Source organism: Somniosus microcephalus, chromosome 2 (assembly GCF_052327205.1).
Source record: "Somniosus microcephalus isolate GS21.2 chromosome 2, FLI_Smic_1.0, whole genome shotgun sequence".
Classification (NCBI taxonomy): domain Eukaryota; kingdom Metazoa; phylum Chordata; class Chondrichthyes; order Squaliformes; family Somniosidae; genus Somniosus; species Somniosus microcephalus.
In genome coordinates this window covers 149,681,551-149,706,968 of record NC_140988.1, presented here as the reverse complement: position 1 = coordinate 149,706,968, position 25,418 = coordinate 149,681,551, and the positions used below count along the sequence as shown (strand labels likewise).

At 45.6% G+C, this 25,418-nt stretch overlaps 1 protein-coding gene across 2 annotated transcripts in view; it reads left to right on the top strand.

Annotated features, from left to right (window-relative positions):
* wdfy3 (WD repeat and FYVE domain containing 3) overlaps positions 1 to 25,418 on the top strand; it is a 583,406-nt gene that overhangs the window by 462,415 nt on the left and 95,573 nt on the right. For both annotated transcript variants that reach the window (XM_085963501.1, XM_085963491.1), the window contains 3 exons: positions 282 to 512; positions 10,029 to 10,197; positions 12,635 to 12,798. In XM_085963501.1, the coding sequence (XP_085819627.1) occupies positions 282 to 512; positions 10,029 to 10,197; positions 12,635 to 12,798 (564 nt within the window). The remainder of the gene's footprint in view (positions 1 to 281; positions 513 to 10,028; positions 10,198 to 12,634; positions 12,799 to 25,418) is intronic.

Here is a 25,418-nt window from a genome sequence, read left to right as displayed (position 1 = left end):
TGATGAATTCTTTAAATTTGATGGTCACCTGCAGATCTCATGATTTTTATTAAATTAAGTTTATAGAATTATGCAGCCAAGCCTAGATTATCACAGGTAGGAAGTGGATGCATTTTTGAAAAATAATCACTATTGGGCTAAATTTTTATATTACCACTTTATATGTTGATGTATCTGGTAACCATCAGTATGTTAAAACATACGTGTATGTATTGAGTACACATATGGAACTCTTTCTTCCCCTCCTCACCCCAGTTAACAATTAATTTTCTCATTTGCAGCGTCAGCAAAATGCCCTGAAGTATGTAACTGAAGAATGGGCTCAGATAGAGTATGAGCTATTGCGAGAGAGAGGCTTGTGGGGGCCTCCAATTGGATCACATCTTGATAAATGGATGTTGGAAATGCCAGAGGGACCGTGCCGAATGAGAAAGAAGATGGTGCGGAATGATATGTTTTATATACATTATCCCTATATACCAGAAAATGAGCAGGAGTCAACCAGTCTGCTGGTGAGTGTTGCAGAAGCTGGTACTGAAATGGAACAAATATTTTGTGCATGGTTTCATAAATTATTTAAAAATGTTGTCCTGTAAACCGTAGTGGTCTGTTATTACTGAAAGATATATTTGGTCATTATTGGAATTTAACATTTCTACATCTATGCCATTTGAGAATTAATTTATATTTTTGTTTATTTTTAAATGCAAGATGGTGAGAAACTTGGTGTAAGTCTCAAGACAGTATTGGTTTATTCTTCTGAGATTAATTTGCTAGCTTATTTTAATTAATGTGGCAAACACAAAACCAGTCTATTAGACAGTGTGATAGTAAAAATCTAGATTCTATTCAAGAGTAACATCAACCACAAATCTTAGAGCACTTTTCCAGATATAATTTTCAAGAATGTGATAATGAAGACCTTGTATAGTGATTAAGAATATCCTCAACTATGCCTCTTAACATAAAGTATCAAGTCAAAGTTATTAAAATGGGCAGTATTTGCCATTCTTGTATCAGTCAGTGAGGCTTCCTAATTCCTTAAAAATTGTTATAAATCAAACTTTAATTATTATTTTGTTAAACATTTAGGCCTAGAAATTCAGTTGCTTGCGCCAGCCGGTAGCGCCTTAGGAGGAGGAGATGTTGGGCGCTAGGCGGCTAGCGGCCGGGCGCAGCGCGATCTGCGCCTCTCCCCAACTTCACTCACGATTTAGCGGCGGCGCAAAGTCTTTGCGCGCGCTCAGCTGCGCACGCAGATCCTGACGTCATTTCCTCGTGCAATGCCCTTTGTGCGCCCCAAACCGGAAATTCAGTCGCGACGCCCTATTGTGCGCCTGGCGCCCCTAGCAACTGGTAGAGGGGAACGGTTCTCAGTCGAAGCGGGGCGCGGGGGCGCAAATTAAAGGGCACACCACCTGCAGTAGAAAAGGCTGCCATTTGGCAGCACTCCTTCTTTTTGAGAGACGGATCTTTGCAGAGAGACCAAGGTAGAGAGCTTTCTGCTTTGGCTCAACACTCGGACAGGTACTTGTGGCTTCAGGCCACAGCTTTCCACTTGTCTTTGCCTTCAGTGACATATCATCGTTTGCTAACATATAATGGGGGCTGCAATGGGTGCAAACGCTGGCTTTCTCCATTGCATCCAAAGGGCTCATAGACGCCGTGAGAGAGTGGCAGTCCTGGCTAGATGGAGAGGGGGCAACAGGCGTTGGGAAAGGAGGCCTTACCCACCCAGGGTATACCGCCAGCAGTTCTCCTATCTGAACATGTCTGACGAGCAGTGTGTTCGGAGGCTGCGATTCCGAAGGGAGGTGGTCACTGAGATCTGCAGCCACATCTGAGGAGCAGGACGTCTCTGTCGGTGGCAGTGAAGGTGACGGTGGCTCTCAACTTCTATGCCACCGGCTCCTTCCAATCCGCTACTGGGGACATTTCCAACATCTCCCAGTTCGCCGTGCATTGCTGCATCCGCCAGGTGACCAATGCCCTTTTCAAAAGGAGACGTCAGTTCATCTCCTTCTCCATGGCCCTTGTCAAACAGCAACAGCATGCAATGGGCTTTGCAGCATTCGCGGGCTTCCCCATGGTGCAGGACGCCATTGACTGCACGCATGTGGCTTTGCGGGCACCTCTAGAGAATGCCGAGGATTACCGCAACCGGAAGGGCTACCATTCGCTCAACGTTCAGCTGGTGTGTGACCACAGGCAGCTCATCCTAGCTGTCAATGCCCGCTTTCCAGGCAGCAGCCACGATGCCTTCATCCTGCGCCAGACTTCTGTGGCAGACATGTTCCAGGCCCAGCCTCACCCACGAGGATGGCTTCTCGGGGACAAAGGCTATCCTTTGTGTACCTGGCTGATGACCCCGCTCCGTGCGCCCAGCACCCCTGCTGAAGAGGGATACAATGACAGCCATCAAGCGACCAGGAACATCATTGAGCAAACAATCGGCATCCTGAAGCAACGGTTCCGCTGTCTGGATCGTTCCGGTGGAGCCCTACAATATTCCCCGGAGCGAGTCTCCCATTTCGTGGTCGTGTGCTGCATGCTGCACAACCTGGCTATCCGCAGGACTCAGCCACTGCCACCAGAGATTGGAGGACCACCTGAGGAGGAGGAGGAGGAGGACCAGCACAGGAGGGAGGCAGAAAGTGCAAGGGCCACCCGTCGCCGGCTTATTGAACGTCGGTTCTAGGCCCCCTCTCAGGGAATGGCTTGTGCCAATGTCACCAGATGAATGTAGCCGCTCCACAAGCCCTCAGCCGAGCAGGGCAACCAGGACTTGCAAAAAAAAGCATGCACAGTGCGATTTAAGAACATTAATTTATTGCAAACCTCTGCCCTTCCCACATTACAACTTCATGGAGAGAAGCCCCCTCCAAAAACACAAAACTAACAGTCTCGGCCTTACAAAACAAAGAAAGACACCAGTCTCGGCCTCACAAAAACACAAAGCATTTGTGCAGACCTTCTACTTTTTGCCCTGCGAGGGCGATGCCTTTCGCATCCGTGACTGGCCCCTGCCCGCTCTGCAGCTCCTCCTCAATGGGACCCCAGTGGCTGCAGCAAGGCTGGGGGAAGGCTGCTGAGGGTCAGATGGCGAGACGGCAGATGCCCTTGGGGGTCGGCCTGCACCAGCTCTGGCCCTGGAGGGTCCGGCTGCTGACTGCTCCAACTCTGCTTGGGCGGCAGCAGTCTGTCCAGCGGCTCGTGGCAGCTGCAATGGCGGAGTGGCAGTGTCGGCTGCAGGAATGGTGCCAACCTGACAGATCGCAGGTACTCCCTGGTCGCCTGATACATTGGCACTCGCACGGGCCAGCACTGCAGCATGCGCAGCAAACAGCTGAAGAACAGACTGCTGGGCTGCTGCTGCGTGGCGAGTGCCCTGGCGATGCCTGGCCGATCCAGCGAGGGTGGCAGCAGTTAGTGCCCGTGTGGCCCTGGTCTGTGTCCGCATGACACCAGCCAGTGAATGAACGGCACGACTGAGCACTTGGCTCGAAGCCACCTGTGCTGCCGCGAAGTCCTGCAGACTCCTGGCCTGTGCTGCACTGAATTGTTGCAGACTCCTGGCCTGTGCTGCACTGAATTGTTGCAGACTCCTGGCCTGTGCTGCTCTGAATTCCTGCACACTCCTTGACAGAGACTCAATGGAGTCAGGCATCCTTGCCACTGCAGCCATGAGCTCAGTGTGCCTGCGCTCAGCCTGGACGGCCATTTCCTCCAGGAGCCAGACCTCCTCTGCGCTCACAGTCGCAGGACTGGAGGCCGCACTCACCCTCTGGGGAGAAGTCCGCCGAGCTTCACCACCCCTCCCGAGTTGCTGCAGGCCGCTGGGCCCCGGAGCTTCACTCTCCTCCGACCCTTCCCCCCGGCTCCCCTCCAGGGAAGACGTGTCCCCTTCATCGCCATGGGCTGGCGCGGCTGAGGGTGGCACTGATGGGCCGGCTTCCTCTTCCTCCTCTTCGAATTCGGAATCGCTGACAGTGGCAGCTTGAGGGCCCGCCTCCTCACCTGGCGATTCACCGTCTGAAAGCAGGGAGGCACAAGAGTAGCTTTAGAGTGAGGACAGGGCGGCAGCGAGGGAGGCATGAGTGCTGCCATGCACTGCATTGGTTGGACAGTGGCAAAGGATGCTGATCTGAGGCGCAAGTGGAAAGAGAGAGGTCAAAAAGGTGATGCCCTTACCATTGGTGCCCAGAACAGGGTCGGCATCTCCACTGGCGACGGGGCCAATCAGCCGGCTTGCCATAATGCGCTCCACATGCTGGTCGAGGTCGGAGAGCTCTTTGACGTCAGGACGGCCTCCCCCGGTCTCACGTAGCTTCCTCCGGTTGTGCGCCACCTTGGCCTGCAAGAGAAAGGACGGCCTCTAAGTACAGTGTGAAGCTCTGACCTTGTCTGCACTGCCTCCCATGGTGGACTGGCCCTGACAGTGTGAAGCCCTGATCTTGTCTGCAATGCCTCCCATGGTCGAATATCTTGTACAGTGTGTAAAGTGCTGAATGTGCAAGTGATTTTCATGACAGTCCCATAGCTGCTGGATGAGGGCTGGCCATTAGGGCTTTCAGGTCCCTTTGCCCATAAACTGAGGTGCACATGCAGGGATGAGGAGGACACTGGAAAGGGTACTCACCCTGACAACCCGAGTGAGGTCGTTGAACTTTTTCCGGCATTGCACAGGAGTCCTGGCAACCACGCTGTTGGAAGTCACCCTGTTTGAGACCTCCCTCCAGGCTTTCCGGTAGGCGCTGGGAACAGAACATGGCGCCTGCGCTCCACTCCGCCAACCAGCACCCTCAGGTCACCGTCGCTGAAGCGCTGCGCTCTCTCCCTGGCCTTCTCCATAGCCCTGGGCGTTGTGCAGATGAAGCAGAAGTGGTCAGGCCTAGCTTGAGGGCTGCAGTGTGCAGGGCGTGGCAGGCAAACAAATCCACCCTCCCCCTTTAAGAGCTGACCGGCGCCAGAGTGTCTGCCGTCAATCAGCAACTCGCCGGACCTGCGCTGCGCCCGGCCTCGGGGGTATCGCTCAGCACCGCCGGCTTAGCGCCTAAAGATAGTCGTGCATCGCCTGTTTTAGCGCAGCAGCAACCTCTTGGGGCGATGCGACTGAATATCGGCGAAGGTGGCGCGAACTTTAGCGGCTGCCCGACTGTAGCGCCCCGAACATGGCTATACTGAATTTCTAGGCCTTTTAAGTTCAAGTTACAGTGCCCTGTAACTGATACTTTTCATTTCCTGAAGATATATCACAGTTAAAGAAGTTTACCTGCCAATTACTTTTTTAAATCACAGTTGATTTTTAAGATTGTGTGTTTTATTTTACTGTAACTGTGGTCATAAGAACATAAGAAATAGGAGCAGGAGTAGGCCATTCTGTCCTTCAAGTCTGCTCCTCCATTCAATCTTCTACCTCAAATCCACCTTCCCGCACTATCCCCGTATCCCTTGATTCCCTTAATATTCAAAAATCGATCAATCTCTGTCATGAATATACTCAACGACTGAGCCTCCACAGCCCTGTCGGGGTAAAGAATTCTGAAGAATCACAACCCTTTTGAGTGAAGAAATTACTCCTCACCTCAGTCCTTATTTGACCCCTAGTTCTAGACTCCCCAGCCAGGGGAAACATCCTCCCAGCATCTATCCTGTCCAGCCCTGTAAGAATTTTATGGAGGAAAAATTCAGTTGCTTTGCGCCTCCAGTTAGCGCCCTCTTAGGGGCTAAAAGTAGCGCCCCAGCGAAGTTAGCACCCCAAAGGGGGCGCGACTCAATTCTTCCCCCTATATGTTTTAATTCTAGGGAATATAGGCCTAGTCTCCTCAATCTCTCCTCCATAGGACAAACCCCCATCCCAGGAATCAGTCTGGTGAACCTTGTTGCATTTGTTGCATTCCCTCTAAGGCAAGTATATCCTTCCTTAGGTAAGGTGACCACAACTGTACACAATACTCCAGGTGTGGTCTCACCAGGGCCCTATATAATTGCAGTAAAACTTCTTTACTCTTATACTCAAATTCTTTTGTAATTAAGGCTAACATACCATTTGCTCAGGAGCAATGCATTCCGTATACAAATAATATTCACATCTGCTCTTTGGCTGTAGGTTCTAGTTCTGTGATTGAGGCAGTAGAGTGGTCGTCTTATTTGAGGAAGGATGTTCTTGCCATGGAAGGAGTTCAGCGAAGATTCACCAGGCTGATACCTGGGATGGCAGGAATGACGTATGAGGAGAGATTGGGTCGATTGGGCTTGTACTCGCTGGAGTTTAGAAGAATGAAAGGGGATCTCATTGAAACTTATAAAATTCTGACAGGACTGAACAGACTAGATGCAGGAAGGATGTTCCCGATGGTCGGGGAGTCCAGAACCAGGGGTTACAGTCTAAGGATAAGGGGTAGGCCATTTAGGACAGAAATTAGGAGGAATTTCTTCACCCAGAGAGTGGTGAACCTGTGGAATTCTCTACCACAGAAGGCAGTAGAGGCCAATTCATTAAATATATTCAAGAAGGAGTTGGATATATTTCTTAAGGCTAAAGGGATCAAGGGGTATGGGGAGAAAGCAGGGACCGGGTACTGAATTTGGATGATCAGCCATGATCGCATTGAATGGCGGAGCAGGCTCGAGGGGCCGAATGGCCTACTCCTGCTCCTATCTTCTATGTTTTATGGAGGTCTGTGTTATTTGTATACGGAAGGAATAGTTCTGATCTAGTTTCCCTGTACCCTGTAATGAAAGCACTTCTCCAGTTCTCTGAATTCATAGCTCACATTGGCCCGGAATTTGCAATCAACGTCAAAGCAAAGGTGTTCGCCGCCGGCCCCAAAATAAGCTTTGCACAAAGATCTTGCAATCTCTGAGGGGAATTTTTCAGGGGGGTCAGCGGGCGCTTTTGGTGGTGGATCGGGTGGGTATTTTTTTTTTGACAGCGGGTAGGGAACCCGCTGGCAACCCACCGCCACGCTAGTTTCCCAGATGTCGGGTCTATCAGCGCTGAACAGACCCGACACCAAGCGGCGGGGGAGGCAATTTAGGTGATTAAGAGCTTGTTAACAGCCTGTTAGAGAATTTTTAACTCACTTTAACATTTCACGAGGTTGCCCACGGGTTCCACGCTGCTTGGGGATCACGTCAGGTAAGGAGATCAAGAGTTATGTCACCATGAAATTATCTCTTTACTTGACAGCTGGAAATATGGTATAAAAGCTCCCATCTCACAACTGTTCACTTTCCAAGCTCAGAAGCTGTTGCTTACTGCATTTGGAAGACGATTGAGCTTTTATGCAGGTTGCAAGTGTTTGGAGTAAACTCTATCCAGTGTCACCTCATTGGAATAACCTCTCACCATTGACAGATTGCTTCTGTCATCTCAACTTCACCTGCAATCAGTTACATCAGTATCGGTGGCCTTGAAACTATCTCACCTTGGTTCTCAGAATCCCACCACGATCAGCCCCAACACCAGCAGCACCAGGCACACCAGCAGCACCAACACCACCAACCTTCTCCGCAATCAACTGATGCTGCACAGGACACAGGGCATCAGCACCCGACCACATTGATGCCAGGGATGGCCTCGCCATAGCCAGATTTACTTCACTTGATGATGTACACCCTGGCTGCCACATGATGCGCCAGATTGGAACCACCCCACACCAACACCATAAAGCATCCCTACAATGCCCAAGCCATTCCTTTCACACTCATCACCACTGCAGGGGGTACCATTATGTCTCACCATTCACTGCAACTCAATAAGCAACTTCAAAAGGTGCACACAAATCTGTCCAAGAATGCAAAGTGTTGAAAATAAAGATTTCAATGTTTGACAGCACATTAACAGAAACTTTACATGAATATTGGCTAAAACACCCAAGTGCCTACCCTTGTATGTTGTTAGTTGGTATGGTTGGACTAGGATGAGGGTGAGTGTGAGGGGTGGCTAGTGAGATGGGGAAGTGATAATGTAGGTAGAGAGGGATGGGTGGATGTGCAAGGTAAATTGGTGTGAGTAATATGTGCAGGAGTAGGGTAGGGAAGGCCAAGTGATGGGGATGTGATGAGGGGCACAGCAGGATGAGGTTGAGTGTAGCTTTGCAGTAACTTTTTGTGATCAATCTACTGAGATCATTGAAAGGTTTGCGCCACTGCAGCCTGGTCCTCCTGATGATGTCCCTGCTTGTGCCCTCCTGTGCAATGTGCAACCAAGCTGCCTTAATCTCCTGGGGAGGTCTCTTCAACCCAGAGGAAGGAAAAAGAACCTCCCTGCATGCTGTGACTCCCTCCATAAGCATATGGACAGCGCAGCCCATGGAGGAGCTGTGAATGACGGACCACAACTTCAGGATTTCCTCATTAGGTTGTGCATGCACTAAATCCTGAAGTTGCGGTCAGTTTCAAAGGCGGAATGATGGCAAACGCTGTCATCGGGACCGCAAATTCCGAGCCATTGTATTTTAAAATATAAAACCAGGATGTGCCATTGGTTCTGATCATTGGTTTAGATCTGGATATTTAATCAATTCAATCAGTAGAAGTTTGAAACTCTCTTCCGCAAATGGCAATTGATGCTAGATCAATTGTTAATTTTAAATCGGAGATTGATAGCTTTTAGTTAACCAAAAGGTTTTAAAGGATATGGCCCAAAAGCGGCTATATGGAGTTAGATAGCAGATCAGCCATGATCTAATTGAATTGCGGAACAGGCTTGAGGGGCTGAATGGCCTACTTATGTTCCTATGTTTATGATCTTGGTAACAATATTGGGTTTATCATTTTTTTATGTGTATATTTTATTTACTTTGACAAGGCTCTAAACACTTATTTACTATTGCATCTTAAATATTTAAAGTTAGAATAAAGCTCTTGCACTTAAAGTTGATTATGATTTTGTAGTGTTTATTTATGGCAAGTTCAGCATTGCCAATGAAATGAAATATCTTCATTGTAATTTGGCCTTCTGCTCCTCAAAATGTTATAACTTGTAAATGTGTGGTACATAAATGTTCAGGTACTGTGCTGCATATGAAACTTGCTTACTTTTGAGTTCACCTAATCAATTTTCAAGAGTTATTTAATTTCTAAACTGCACTGCCATCTACTTGTTGTAATGTTTACTGTATGTATCTGTACCTAAAGGTAGAGTTACAACAGTGTGCTTCTTCATGATGCTGAAAATCTGATGAGTATTTCCCATATTATTCTCAATGCCTTATTTTAGTCTGTCACCGCTAGTAAACTGCCTGAGGTGCCTTGGTTTGATGATGACGGTATGATTTCTGAGAAGGTAAAAAGAGGAAAAACAAATCAAGAGCAATGGTTGCTATGCCCATTAAGAAAAAGTGAATGAACCTGCATGATGGGCATTGTAACATAGCTTTATAATTGGCTTCTCATGATGCATCTTTTTGAGCTACACGTTGATGATTCACTCTTCACGGCAGGATTTGTTATTTCTTTGCACCTTTCACCAAAATAGATCTTTGTAAACTGTTTTATACTGCACACTAACAGGCTTTCTTGGGCTGGAGTCTCACCCTAGCACTTGAAATAACATCATTGCTATTTTTGTGGCCTCGTGATTTAAGCTAATTGTTTCAAACCAATTGTCAGCAAAAGTATGTGATGTCTGAGTTGGGTCAGCCCTTTCTTCTTCCTCTCTTTCCCCCACCCCCAAAAAAGGGATAAAATATAAGAACAAAGCATTTTTTTTAATTCTATACCATTTTAACCATTTTTATATTCTGTCTCTTAACTTCCAACGTTAATTATTGTTTCACAAAGAATTTTGCTGAAGTATGTTACAGAAAAAGTGTTTAGCATAAAGTACTTGTGAATATTAATTTGTTTTGGCAGCTGATTATCTTTAGCACACATAAGCCTATGGCTGGCTACTGCAAACACCTTTTGTCTGTCACATGATGTGTAGTGATATCTCATTAGTAAGGCTCAGGATTACCTTTATTTAAAAAAAAGAATCAGATGTAGTGCATAAAAACACACTATGGATTTTGCTTTTACAGAAACCTGCTCGCTACCGTAGAGCTATAAGCTATGACAGTAGAGAATATTACATACGGCTGTCTGCTGGAAATCCTACCATGTATCCAGATACAATTGAAGAGAGCTCAGAGGGTGAAACCACCCAGCACGAACCAGAGCATGGAGAAGACACAATTGCAAGAGTCAAAGGTTAAAGAATTATTATATTATCTATAATCTATAGATATGTAGCCCTTTAGTGCCGAGCAACAGGCGTGCAGCAGGACTGGACCTATGTTCCAGCCATTACATAATATGTAGAAAATAACATTACTGAAATTTCACAAAATTGTAACAAATCAAAAATAAATATACGTTGTCTCATGACATACCCCACCATCTCAAATTGAACTCTGACTTTTCTACATAATAACAGTCGCTGCACTCCTAAAACACTTCATTCTGTGAAGTGTCTTGAGATGTTCCAAGGCATGATGTGGTGATAAATACAATTTCCATAATGGAAATATTACAGTGACTCAATAGAAAGTGCTCTTCAATAGTTGATTATGGTAAATGTATTTTTAAAATCTGTAATAATGAGTTGTCGGAAGGTATTACCAATTTGGAATTTAATTAAAGGAACGTAGGAACAGAGGTAGACCACTCGTACCCTTGAGCTTGTTCCGCTATTCAGTTTGATCATGGCTGATCTGTACCTCCACTCCATTTACCCGTCTTGGCTTCATATTCCTTGATACCCTTGTCTATTAAAAATCTATTGATTTCAGTTGACCTAGCATCCACAGCCTTTTGAGGGGACAGGGGAAGAGTTCCAGATTTTCAATACCCATTATTTGAAAAAGTGCCTCCTTAAATGGCCTAGCTCTAATTTTAATATTATTGCCCCTTGTTGTAGATTCCCATGCCAGAGGAAATAGTTTCTCTGTATCGACTCTATCGAATCACTATCATTTTAAAGACCTTGTTAGATCACCCTCAACCTTCTAAACTCAAGGGGATACAAACCAAGTTTATGAACATAAGAACGTAAGAAATAGAAGCAGGAGTAGGCCATTTGGCCCTTCGAGCCAATTCAATAAGATCATGGCTGATCTACCACTTTCCTGCACTATCCCCATATCCCTTGATTCCCTTAATATTCAAAAATCTATCGATCTCTGTTTTGAATATACTCAACGCCTGAGGCTCCACAGCCCTCTGGGGTAGAGAATTCCAAAGATTCACCACCCTCTGAGTGAAGAAATTTCTCCTCATCTCAGTCCTAAATGGCTGACCCCTTATTCTGAGACTGTGATCCCTGGTTCTAGACTCCCCAGCCAGGGGAAACATCCTCCCTACATCTAACCTGTCAAGCCCTGAAAGAAGTTTGGATGTTTCAATGAGATCACCTCTCAATGTTCTAAACTCTAGAGAATATAGGCCTAGTCTACTGAATCTCTCCTCATAGGACAATCCCCCCATCCCAGGAATCAGCCTGGTGAACCTTCATTGCACTCCCTCTATGGCAAGTATATCCTTCCTTAGGTAAGGTGACCAAAACTGTACACAATACTCCAGGTGTGATCTCACCAGGGCCCTATATAATTGCAGTAAGACGTCTTTACTCTTATACTCAAATCCTCTTGTAATAAAGGCCAACATACCAATTGCTTTCCTAATTATGCAACCTGTCCTCATGATTTAACCCTTTAAATCTGGGGCATAAAAGGTTCTGATAATCTAAATATCCAAGATAAATCTTAATCAGGTCATTGTTATCAGTAGCTCTTAAACTGAAGGCAAAAGTCTACCCAAATACGTTTATATAGTGAAACTTACATGGTTTTCATCTACTCAACTGCCCATGGAGTCCTTGAAGCTTAATAAACATCTACAACAGTCAGAGTAGGTTCATGGAGCTGATAATAGCTTGGATGAGTAACATACAGACCTACTACAATTGCAGAAAAATAACCCAGGAAAGTTTTAAGGAAAGTCTTCCCAAAGCGCTTTACAGCCAATGAAATACTTTTTTGAAGTGTAGTCACTGTTGCAGTGTAGGAAATGCGGCAGCCAATTCGCCCACAGCAAGCTCCCACAAACAACAATGTGATAATGACCAGATAATCTGTTTTAGTGATGTTGATTGAGGGATAAATATTGGCCAGGACACCGGAGCTAACTCCCCTGCTCTTAGAAATACTGCCATGAGATGTTTTAAGCCTCGGTGTAACGTCTCCTCCGAAACACGGCTCCTCCAACAGTGCAACACTCCCTCGGTACTGCATTGGAGTGTCAGCCTAGATTTTTGTGCTCAAATCCCAGGAGTGGGACTTGAACCCATGACCATCTGATTCAGAGGTGAAGGTGCTACCCCCTGAGCCACTGGCTGACGCATAACATCAGAATATAAAAATAACAGAAAAAATATCCATGAAATTAGTGACAAATGTATGAAGGTGTTCACATGATCTGCACTGCAGTAATAATTAAAAACATTTACAGCAGTTTACTAATTATGTCCACTAAAGTGGATTTAATAAAAAGTAAAATTGCATTTGTGACATTCTTTTTAGAGGTTACCTCTTCAGATCAAGTGCATTTTCATTGAACTTTTAGATTAACATAAAATGTAATTGTTTAGGAATTGTGAAGCCGCCACTGAAACGTTCACGTTCTGCCCCTGATGGTGGAGATGATGACAACACAGAACCTTTCCTTGACCAGATTTCTGAGGGGAGCTCAATGGATGAAGAAGAGAAGACTGATAACCAGACTCTGCTGCGCTTACTAGAGGAGGGGGAAAAGGTACAGAAACTCATCACTGTCTTTTCTTCTGGGGGGTGAAGCGGCTTGATCTGTGTGTCTTTTTAACGAAGCAAATTAAATTCCTTTGTTAAAATTAAAGTTGTTTGAAAGCCTACTTAAGATTCTGAGAGCTCTGAATAAATGGAAAAGTTAAGTAACATCAAATATTAGAATTTCAGCCCTTTCTAGTCCAGATCAATATAACTGCAGTCCAGTGGCACTAATGTCTATAAGGTAATGTTAGAATAGTATTGCTAGATCTCAATTAGTTTTTGAGTCCTCAATAATGGATGTCTAATGATTAGTGGAACAAATGGACTTCAAATGGCAGCTCTATTATTACTGAGGTAGTGTTGCGGAAGAAATGTTTCATTTTCCCTTGGCATCACATGATGAAAGAAAATTATTTTATAGCACTAGAGGGCAATTTTCACTTTTGGTGACCATAAAACTGGCAGTAGTGGCTCGGCCTGCTGTTACACACCCCACCGGATTTTCCTTTCTATTGACTTCAGTGAAAATTACCTCCTCTGACTTTAGGTTAGAGTTCTAATCAGGTCAGCAGTAACAGTATGGAGAACTTTTTTTTCAAAAGTAATATCCTGTTTCCTAGAAGTAAGGTACAGTGGCCTAGAAATTCGGTGGCGCCCCAAACCTGAGTGCTGGAAGTACCGCCCCGGAAGGAGCCGCGAGCGCCAGCGAGAAATTCAGTTTCAGCGCCCCAAACGGAAGCGGGGCGCTGCTCGAGGCGCCCCGCATCCCTCTTGGGGCGCTGCAACTGAAAATCGCAGCACCACACGCTGCGGCACGGCGCGCTGCGGTACTGCAGGCCTTCCTCCCCCCCTTAAAGGGGAGGGGCCTGCTGCAGCGCGATCCAAGATCGCGAGTGCCGGCAAAAGAGCCCGGCACCGAGGAGAAGTGCCGGGCTCTTGGGACACAGCCGGCACAACGTTGGGGGGGGGGTGCTCAGAAGGCCGGGGACAGCAGCGCGGAGAGGTGTTGGTAGGCGGCCAGCAAAAAAAATGGCCGCCCCGCTCCTCTCCTTTAAATAGCGCCTCTACTGCTGCAGGTAGGCCCCCCTGAACCGGTCGCACATTGCGACCGGCGTTACAGCGGGGGGCGCTACCAAATATCGCGATCGGGGCGGTACCGGGGCGCTGCGCACACTGATGATGTCATCGGTGGCGGCGCAGCGCTACAGGCTAACGCCGCCATTAGTGCCCCTCTAAATTTCACGGGAGGCGTGGCCAGTGGCGCTAAACCCACTAAGTGCCCTCTTTGGGCGCTAACTGGTGGCGCAGCCCACTGAATTTCTAGGCCAGTATTTATAAATATTCTGTGCTCCACTTATAGTAAAGGCACTTTGTCTGCACAATCAGCATAACTGGAATCCGTTCTGTCCGAATCTAATGCATTAAAAGTATTGTCTGTCTTCAGTTTGTCTAGGAAGGATTATTGGCTTTTCTGAACATATTCACGACACGGGCATTATTTTTATCCACATAAAATGGAATCCTTTCTTGACCCTCCCCAACTTCACTTTTGACATCGCATTTTCTGGGTTTCTTGACTCCCTGACCTTCCCTGACTCCATAACCAGTATGCTACTACAGCAGCCACTGAAGCTCTCCAACACACAGGTTCTGGAAATGTGTACTTACACAGATGTGCCCTGCACTGCTCCCTGGTCAATTAAGACTTAATATTGAGAATGAATTGGTGGGATAACATGAACCAAAAATAAATTTCTAAACTAATCCATGGCTGTGACTATGTTAACACTTCTTAGTTTGGAGCTTCACAGCAACCTGGAGTTATCTCGTGCAAAACACAGGCAGTGTGAGACTATCTCCTAGAGATGGCCTTATACTAATTTGCTTTGGAGAACTCACGAGTTAGATCACTTCCTGACTTCGGTTACACTTCTGCGTTCACATCAATACGCAGCCAAAAATGCATGACGTTGGTGCAAATGGTGATGGTGTAATGACATGCTGAGATCCCGCAGTATGTTTCCTTTATATAGGACCTAAAGCAATACTCAAAATTATTATCCTGGCTATAGTCTGCATTTTAAACATTGTCTGTAGTGTGTGATTTCTTCCAAATAACTAGAGTTAAGAACAAAATCCAAATTTTATTTTTATTAAAAAAAATTCAGATCTAGTTATTTATGTTTATCTCTTCTCACCTGTGTTTTGAAATGCAGTATCCTGTTGAAAAATTCTAAATTGATATTGAAACAGAGACAGTCACCCTGTTTATGTGCAAGAGGCCTGGGTGGAAAAAGCAAGTGCAGCACAATTTTGATTTAATGAAGATAGCCTAGCCCTGATTTAAAATTTACATAAATAAATCGCTGATTAATAGATGCAGCCTTGGAATTCTTAAGACAGCAACAACAGCTTGCATTTATATAGCACCTTTAATGCAGGAAAACATCCCAAGCCACTTCACAGGAGCAAAATTGGCACCAAGCCAAAAAAGAGGGATTAGGACAGGTGACCAAAAGCTTGGTCAAAGAGGTAGGTTTTAAGGACCATATTAAAATATAGATGTGGAGGGGAATTCCAGAGCTTAGGGCCAAGATAGCTGAAGGCATGGCCACTAGTGGTGTGGTGAAGGGAGTGGGGGATGCAAAGAGACCAAAGTTTGAGGAATGCAGAGCTCTTGGAGGGTTGCAGTGCTGGAGGAGGTTACAGACATAGGGAGGAGCAAGGCCATTGAGGGATTTGAACATCAGAAAAATAATTTTAAAATTGAGGCGTCGTTGGACCGGGAGCCAGTGTAGGTCAGCGAGCACAGGGTGATGGGTGAACAGTACTGGGTGCAATTAGCATACTGGCAGCAGAGTTTTGGAGGCGCTCACATATCAGGAGACCATTGGAATTGTTGAGTCTGGAAGTAAGACAGGTTTAGGGATCTACAAGAAATGAAACCAGCCTAAATATAAACAAAACAGGAAAGGAGAACATAGGAAAGAATAAAGTAAGGGAGGACATTGATGGCCAGGGAATAAATAGAGTTACAAAACAAGAGAGTAAAAAGATGGTTAATAATAAAGTGAGAGGAATTGCTATTAAAAATGATTTAAACTGTACAGCAATGCACAGTGTCCGTAATAAAACCGGGGAACTGGAGGCAATAATACGTTGTGGGAACCAGACATAGTAGGGATTACTGAGACATGGCTACAGAAAAATCAGGACTGGGAATTAAACATTGCAGGTATAACATATTTAGAAAAGATAGAGGGGGAAAAAGGGGAGGTGGAGTAGCTGTACTTATTAAAGATAGCATAGTGGCAATGGAAATAAGTGACACAGCTAACAGGAAGACAAAAATAGAATCCAATAGCAAAATACTGCGGATGCTGGAAATCTGAAATAACAACAGAAAATGCTGGAAACACTCAGCAGGCCAGGCAGCATCCGTGGAGAGAGAAACAGAGTTGATGTTTCAGGCATGTGACCCTTCGCCAGAACTGGTAAAAGTTGGAGATGTAACAGGTTTTAAGCAGGTGCAGAGGCAGGGAAAGGAGGGGGAGGAAGGAACTGAAGGAACAGTCTGTACTAGAATTGAACTCGGGAGAGATAAAATGTTGCAAATGGGGATGGCAGAATCAACAGCTGTTGCCTGAAAAAATAGGGGGGTTATAGTCTGAAATTGTTGAACTCAATGTTGAGTCCAGAGGGCTGTAAAGTGCCTAATCGAAAGATGAGGGCCTAGAAATTCGATGGGCTTTGCGCCCAGTTACAGCCCAAAGAGGGCTTCTGCGCCAGTAGGGGTGGTAGCGCTGATTTTGAGGGCCGCGGTAATGGCGGCGGTAGCCGGTAGTGCTGCGCCGGCACCGATGACGTCATCGGTGTGCGCAGTGCCCCGGTTCCGCCCCGCTACCGCCCGACCCCCATCTTCAGTAGCGGCCGCCTCTTCCGTGGCAGCCGCTAACAACATCGGGAGACCGGGTCCTTACTGCAGCCTTAGCGGGGCGCTTTAAGGTGGAGGTGCGGCCGGCCGCTTTTTCGGCGGCTGCCTGCCCGCACCTCCTTCCCCGGCCTCCTCCACCCCCCCCCCCCCCGCGGCATTGCCGGCTGGTTTCCGTGGAGCCCGGCACTTCTCCGTTGTGCCGGGCTCTTTTGCCGGCACTCGCGATCGGGGCTCCGGCCGTTGCAGGCACCTCCTCCTTAAGAGAAGGAGGAGGCCTGCAGTACAGCAGCCTGCCGCACCGCATCGGGTGGCGCAGCGGCACCGGGAGCGCTGAAATTCACTTTCAGCGCCCCAAGCGGGGGCGGGCACACCCTGGAACAGCGCCCGGTTCCGCCTTGGGGCGCTAAAAGTGAATATGGGACGGGCACAACTGGCTCCGCGGCCAGCGCAAAATTTTCGGCGCAAACGAGCTGGCGGGGCTATACCCAATTTCTAGGCCGAGGTGCTGTTCCTCGAGCATATAGAATCCATGTGGATAGAGATAAAAAGATAATGGCCCTGAATTTCCAATCGGAAGCTTCATGCGTGCGGATGCCTCCGATCGGAAAAATCTACGCAGTTACCTGCTGGCTCCATAAGTCCCGAGACTTTCGATCCTGGGCCTCTGCTCTACGAAATGCGCAGAGGCCCAGATATCCCAGGGGCGCATGCAGTTCGCAAGCGCCCTGGGATCACGTGGGCCATGGGGAACCACTCAAAGAAGGGAATACCCCTTCACACTTTTGACAGGTTTCTACGCACAGACCCATCAAAAGTATGAATGGGGATCACTTTAAAAAAGTTAAACATTAAATTTAAAAAATTTAAATCACCTATTTAAAATTAGTTCAAATTACAATGGGCCAGAAATTCGGGTCGGGGGCTTCCCACGGCTGCAAGCCCCCGACCTGCACTTAGCTTGCGCGCCGGCAGTTGAGCTGTAGGGCCCCGTGGAATTCCGCTCCGGGGCCTGACCCAGCTGCCGGCGCGCTGTGCTTGCGTGTCCCGGGGCGTAGTTAGTGCGATGCGTCCCCTGGGATCACGTGAGCCATGGGCAGCCAATCGGAGGAGGGAAAAGCCCATTCATAAGATTGACAGATAGACCTGTCAAAACTTATAAATACTACGGGCCCAAAATAGCAGTAAACCTTCAAATAATTTTTTTTTTAAATCGCACTTTTTAAATAAACTATAAATTACATTAAATAACTATTTTAAACAATTTAAATTTTTGAAATAGTTATTTCAAATAAACGGGGCTAAAAATGAACTTACCTTGCTTTAAATTATTTAAAAAATAATAAACCTGTGGAAAAAATGTTTTAATTTTAATTAATTGACCACTTACCTTGCAATAAGCAGGCCTTACACCTGCTTTTCAAATGTGTAAATCCTGCAGGCTTACGATCCCGGGAAAACCCGCAAAAAAAACCTAAGTTCGATGCGCACGCGCAGCCTCTCCTGCGCGTGCGTTCGACCTCTGAACCCCTTCGTTCAGAGGATCAGAAGTGCCGGTTTCCCGCGCATGCAGGAAACTGGCAATTCCATTCAGCCTATGGGTGAGTACCCCGTGCGTACTCACCCGGGGAGAGCCCAATTTCTGGGCCATTAAATATTTTAAACAAAACTTTAATTTTTTGAAAAAAGTAATTTTTTTTAACGGGGCTAAAAATATGCTTACCTTTTTTTTAAAGTATTTTTTTATTAATTATAAATGAGTGGGAAAAAAAAGTTTTTTTAAAAACTCTTATGCTGGCAAAAGCAGGCCTTACACCTGCTTTTACCAGGCGTAAGTTTTTTCAAGATTTTCAGCGGGCGGAGATTGTGCAGAAAGCGCAACTCTCTGCCCTCAGAGGCCCTTTTCCCGGGCAGGCAAATTATCTGTCAATAGAATACTTGACAGATCGCAAGTGCCTGTTTTCAGCACATGCACTTCACATGCCTGAAACTGGCACTTGCGAGGCCCCTATGCACCCATGGGGGTCGGAAAATCAGGCCCATTAAAGGATCAATCACACAAATAGGGGTAGTCTACAGACCACCTAATAGTGGAAGGGAGGTGGAGGAAGAAATATGCAAACAAATTGGGGAAATGAGTAAAAAACATAGAATAATAATCACGGGGGATTTCAACTACCCTGATATTAATTGGCCAGAAGAGGTAGGTAAAGGGGATAAGGGAATGGAGTTTCTACAATGTGTACAAGACAACTTTCTAACCCAATATGCAAGAAGCCCAACAAAGGAGGATTCGCTATTAGATCTAGTAATAGGAAATGTACCAGAGCAGATAAGAGAAGTAAAAGTAGGCAAACATCTAAGCAATAGTGACAATCCTATAATACGCTTTAAGATAATAATTGAGATGGACATAAGTATGATGAAGACCAGGGTAATAGATTGGAGAAAATTGATTTTGCAGGACTGAGAATAGAACTTGGGAAAATAAAATGGACAACAATATTGGCAAACAATGATGTAGAACAGCAGTGGGAAATATTTAAAACGGTGTTCAACAGAGTCCAGGAAAAATAAATTCCACTAAAAAACAAGAACAAACTAATCACTAATGAGGGTAAGGAAAGAGGCATACACTAATTACATGGACAGCAGGGGAGAGCATGACAAGGGAGAATATGAAGAGATTAGGACAGAAGTAAAAAAAACAATTAGAAAAGCAAAAAAGAACTATGAAATTAAATTATCAAGGAATATAAAACAAAATAGTAAAATATTTTACAGGCACATCAATAAAAAAAGGAAAGTTGGGATGGAGATAAGGCCACGAAGGGATGGATAGGAGAATATCACAGGTAGCGATAGATGGCAGAAATATTAAATAATTACTTTGCTTCAGTATTTACCAGGGAGATAGAACAGGTGGACATGACATTGGATGATGAGATTAGAAATGAGATAACTGCATTTAAAATAAAAAGAGGAGAAATATTAACTAAACTAATCAAACTCAAAGAGGATAAAACTCCTGGTCCAGACGGATTACATCCACGCATTTTAAAAGAATCTAGGGAAGGGATAGCAGAGGCATTACTACACCTATTTAATAATTTGTTAGAACAAGGTGAAGTGCTGGGACCACTGTTGTTCACAATTTATATTAACGATTTAGACTTTGGAATCAAAAACACAATTTCTAAATTTGCAGATGACACCAAATTGGGGGAGATAGTCAATACTGAGGAAGACTGCAACAAATTACAAGAAGACATTAATAAACTTGAAGAATGGGCATATAATTGACAAATGAAATTCAACATAGATCAATGTGAAGTATTACATTTTGGTAAGAAAAATAGGGAGGTCACATATTACTTGGAAAATACAAATCTAAGTGGCGTAGAAGAGCAAAGGGATCTCTGAGTACAGCTACAGCACTGAAAGTAGCGACACAGGTTAACAAGGCCATAAAAAAGCAAACCAAGCACTGGGTTCTAGAGGGTTTGAATTGAAAAATAGAGAAGTTATGCTAAAATTGTATCGAACCTTGGTTAGACCACACTTGGAGTACTGCATACAATTCTGATCGCCATATTATAAAAAGGATATAGAGGCTCTGGAGAGGGTGCAAAAAAGATTTACAAGGATGATACCAGAAATGCGAGGGTATACCTATCCGGAAAGAATGAACAGACTGGGTCTCTTTTCTCTTGAAAAGAGAAGGCTGAGGGGTGACCTAATAAAGACTTTTTAAATTATTAAAGGTTTTGATATAGTAGATACAGAGAGAGTGTTTCCACTTGTGGGGAAAAGCAAAACTAGAGGCCATCAATATAAGATAGCCACCAAGAAATCAAATAGGGAATTCAGAAGGAGCTTCTTCACCCCGAGAGTGGTGAGACTGTGGAACTCGCTGCCATAGGGAGTGGTTGAAGCAACTAGTATAGATGCATTTAAGGGGAGGCTAGAGAAGGAAATAGAGGGTTATGCTGATAAGAGTTGGATGAGGAAAGACTGGAGGAGGCTCGAGTGGAGCATAAACGCTTGCATGGACTGGATGGTCCGAATGGCCTGTTTCTGTGCCATATATCCTAAGTAATCCTATGTAACAAAAGCAGGGATGAGGGTTTCAACAGCAGATGGGCTGAGGCAGGGGTGGAGACAGGCAATGTTAGAGCTGGAATTGGCTGTCTTTGTGTTGGAGAAGTTATAGAGTCGGAAACTAAGCTCAGGGTCAAATAGGACGCTGAGGTTTCAAACAGTCTTGTTCAGCCTGTGACATTTGTCAGGGAAGGGGATGGAATCACTGGCTAGGGAATGGAGTTTGTGGCGGGGACCAAAAGTAATGGCTTTGGTCTTCCCAATGATTAATTGGAGGAAATTACAGCTCATCCAGGACTAGACAACACAGATAGTGGAGGGGTCAAGGTAGAGCTGATGTCATCAGCGTACATGTGGAACCTGACATTACGTTTTCGGATGATACCGCCTAGGGGCAGAATGTAGATGAGAAATAGGAGAGGTCCAAGGATAGATCCTTGGGGGACACCAGAGATAGCGGTGCGGCTGTGGGAGGAGAAGACATTGCAGGATATTCTTTGGCTACGACTGGATAAGTAAGAGTGGAACCAGACGAGGGCAATCCCACTCAGCTGGACAACGGAGGAGATACTTTGGAAGAGGATGGTGTGTTCAAAGGCTACATACAGGTTGAGAATGATGAGGAAGGATAATGCAAAATAGTCACAGTCACGGAGACCGTCATTTGTGACTTTGATTAGGGCTGCTTCAATGCTGTTCAGGGGTGGAAATCTAATTAGAGAGGTTCAAACATGGAGTTGCGGGAAAGATGGGTATGGATTTGGGATGCGACAACATGTTCAAGAACTTTGGAGAGGAAAGGGAGGTTGGAAATGGGGCAGTAGTTTGCAAGAAGAGCGGGGTCAAGGGTGGATTTAAAAAATTTTTTTTTTAGAGGGGGTGGTGTCAGCAGATTTGATTGGAAGGAGGACAATACCTGAGGAGAGGGAACTGTTACCAGGGCTTAGAGGTTTAAATTATGAGGACAGGTTGCATAAGCTTAGCTTGTATTCCCTTGTGTATAGGAGATTAAGGGGTAATCTGATTGAGATGTTCAGGATTTGATAGGGTAGATATGGAGAAATTATTTCCTCTGGTGGAGAAATCCAGAACAAGGGGACATATCTTAAAATTAGAGGTAGACCATTCAGGAGCGATTTCAGGAAGCACTTCACACAAAAGGGGTACTTTTACCAAAAAGGCTGTGGATGCGTAAAGATTTGGAGGTTTCAAGACTGAACAGGATAGATTTTTGTTAGGTAATGGTGTCAAGCAATATGGAGAAAAGGCGGCAAAAATGAGTTGTGGTGCAGATCAGCCATGATCTAATTGAATAACAGAGCAGGGTTGAAGGCTGAATGGTCTACTCCTGTTCCTAGTGTTCCTAACTGTTTACAATATCATGGGAGCCAGGAGGGAATTTGGGTGGTCAGCAGTCAAATGGGAAAAGGGTTAAGAGAGTAGGACATTGGTCTTGTGGACAAGATGGGCTCGGAGAGGGCATAAAGAAGATAAAGTAGAGAAGGAGAGTTCAAGGCTAGGGCAGGCGGAGCCTTGGCTAGGTGGGCAAGGGGAAAGGAAGGATATGGCAGAGGCAGCTGAACAAATGGTCTTAACCTTAGTAACTAAGCAATCCATGAGCTCCTTGCACTTATTATTGGAGGTGACGGGGGAAGAGGGTTTAAGGAGATGGAAATGTAGGTTATCTTTGCATTCCAGGATGATCCTGGAGTAGTAAAAAGTTTTGGCAGAGGCGAGCAGGACCTGATAGTGCTTGATGTGGTCCAGCCAGATCTGGCAATGAATGGTTAAACCATTTGTGCGCCCCATATATACGTTCAGATTTGCACCCCTTGGACTTAAGGGATTGAAGGTGGGGGCTGTACCGGGGCAACGACCAGGGCTAGACATTTGGGAGTTTGAAAGTAAGTGACGTAGGGAGACGTTTTTTTCCAGAATGGGACACAGAAGGAAGTGGGGTTGAACGGGGATGTGAGTGGTGAGGGATACAAGGAAGTGATCAGAGATGGCCTTGTCTGTGATTGAGAAAGTGGGAATAGAGAGGCCACATGAGATGACACGGTCAAGGGATTGGCTGTAAATATGGGTAGCAGAGTTCATATGGAGGGGGAGGTTAAGGGAGGAGAGGAGGGCAGTGAGCTCAGGAGAGACGGCAAATTGAGTTGAGATGGAGGTTTAGATCACCGCAGATGATAAGTCGCTCGGTGCTGAGGGAGGAAAGCAGTGGTTCAAGAAGGCAGCTCACCACCACCTTCTCGAGGGCACTTCGGGATGGGCAATAAATGCTGGCCTTGCCAGAGACACCCACATCCCACGAACAAATTTTAAAAAAAAGGGTATCTTGGTGAGAAACGACATAGGTGATAGAGAACGAGGATTTTAAAGGAGAGGCAAGAAGGGTGGAACGATGTGAGATGCTCAATGGAGATTATGCCAGAGAAGTAAGGGGGACAGACCAAGATGGGATTTGGTGTTGAGGGTCTATCCCCACCATGGTGGTTTGGGTGGGGCACGTGGTGAGAGGTATAGCCAGGTGGGAAGGCTTCACTAATGGGCAAGGTATCATCACCCGTGAGTCAAGCTTCTGTTAAGGCCATGATGTCAATGCAATCATCCACAATAAGGTCATGTATGGCAAGGGACTTGTTCACAAGTGAACAAACATTCAGGAGGGAGATGCGGAAAGGGGTGGTGTTTGTCCATTCTCTGGCAATGTATAGAGGGGTTGGAGGGATAAGTGGGACAGGAAGGAGGTTGGTAAGATTATCGCCCAACGGGCGCGCTGGGTGGAAAGGTCGGCAAGAGAATAGGATGGGGCAGTTGAGATTGCTGCTCGTAAGGGGGCATCAGCAAGTCCCTCGATGGACCCTTCGGAGAATGCCAAGAGAATCACAGGGAAGCTGTGGTTTGAAAAAGATCTAATTGCAGATTAACACGATTAACTGACTGATGGAAGGTCGCGGTGCAAGATCCAAATCATTTCGTGCAAGGTCACTATGTAAGTCACCCACTATATGCTGGCATGAGAGTGCACAAAGTGAAACCTCCCTATTGTATTATTTTATATTGAGAGTAATAGATGATTAAGAAGCTGCAACACAATCAATATATCACAGGCTCAAGAGCAAAGCTTGAGTGGTTTATTGACTCCTTTAGAACCATGGAACTGTATTACTGCTTTTAACCTACACTGCACACTGTACAAAATATTTTTAAAAATCAGGGTGTTTATTTCTCTCTTTTTGGCAAGCAAATGCCTGATGATCTGTTATTATAATCTTTGTAACCTTCAATTTCTTATCTTGTATTACTGCATATTTCACATTGCCAGAGTCAGATTAAAGTACATAAATAGAAATGTGACAGGAAGGAAGAGTTTTGCAGAAGTATAAACTGTCCGTGTATCAGGATTTTCATTATCAAGATTCTTACATAAGAACATAAGAAACAGGAGTAGGCCAATCGGCCCCTCGAGCCTGCTCCGCCATTCAATAAGATCATGACTGACTGAATCAAATCTTGGCCTCAACACCACTTTCCCACTCTCTCCCCATACTCCTTGACTTCCTTGTAGTTCAAATGTCTGTCAATCTCCGCCTTGAATATATTCAATGACTCTGCCTCCACAGCGCTCTTGGGTAAAGAATTCCAAAGATTTATGACCCTCTGAGAGAAGAAATTCCTCCTCATCTCCGTCTTAAATGGGCGAACCCTTATTCTGAAATTATGCCCCCTAGTTCTAGATACCCCCACTAGGGGAAACATCCTCTCAGCATCCACCCTGTCAATCCCCCTCAGAATCTTATATGTTTCAATAAAATCACCTCTCATTCTTCTAAACTCCAATGAGTATAGGCCCAACCTGCTCAACCTTTTGTCATACATCAACCCCTTCATCCCAGGAATCAACCTAGTGAACCTTCTCTGCACTGCCTCCAATGCAAGTATATTCTTCCTTAAATTAGAAGACCAAAACTGTACGCAGTACTCCAGGTGCGGTCTCACCAATGCCCTGTAAAGCTGCATCAAAACTTCCCTACTTTTATACTCCATCCCCCTTGTAATAAAGGCCAACATTCCATTAGCCTTCTTAATTACTTGCTGTACCTGCATACTAACTTTTTGTGTTTCATGTACTAGGACTCCCAGGTCCCTTTGTACCACAGCATTTTGTAGTCTCACTCCATTTAAATAATTTGTTTTTTCATTCTTCCTTCCAAAGTGGATAACCTCACATTTACCCACATTATACTCCATCTGCCAAATTTTTGCCCACTCACTTAACTTATCTATATCCCTTTGCAGACTCTGTGGGCTGGATTTTGATACTGGAGGCGTGTAGGAGGTGGGACTACAACTTTTGGGGTTGTAGTCCCGCCTCCAACGAATTGTGGCCAACCCACACGATTTTCACTTGATTGACCTTGTTGAGCCCGCCCAGCGGGCTCAGCAGGCCGATTAAGGGCCACCCGGCAACAGGTGATGTCACAGATTGACATTTCATCTGTCGAGAGCTTTTGACAGATGAAATATCGGCGTTTGACAGCTCTTTGAAGCTGTCAAACACTGACAATCTGTACTCCAAGTTAATTCCT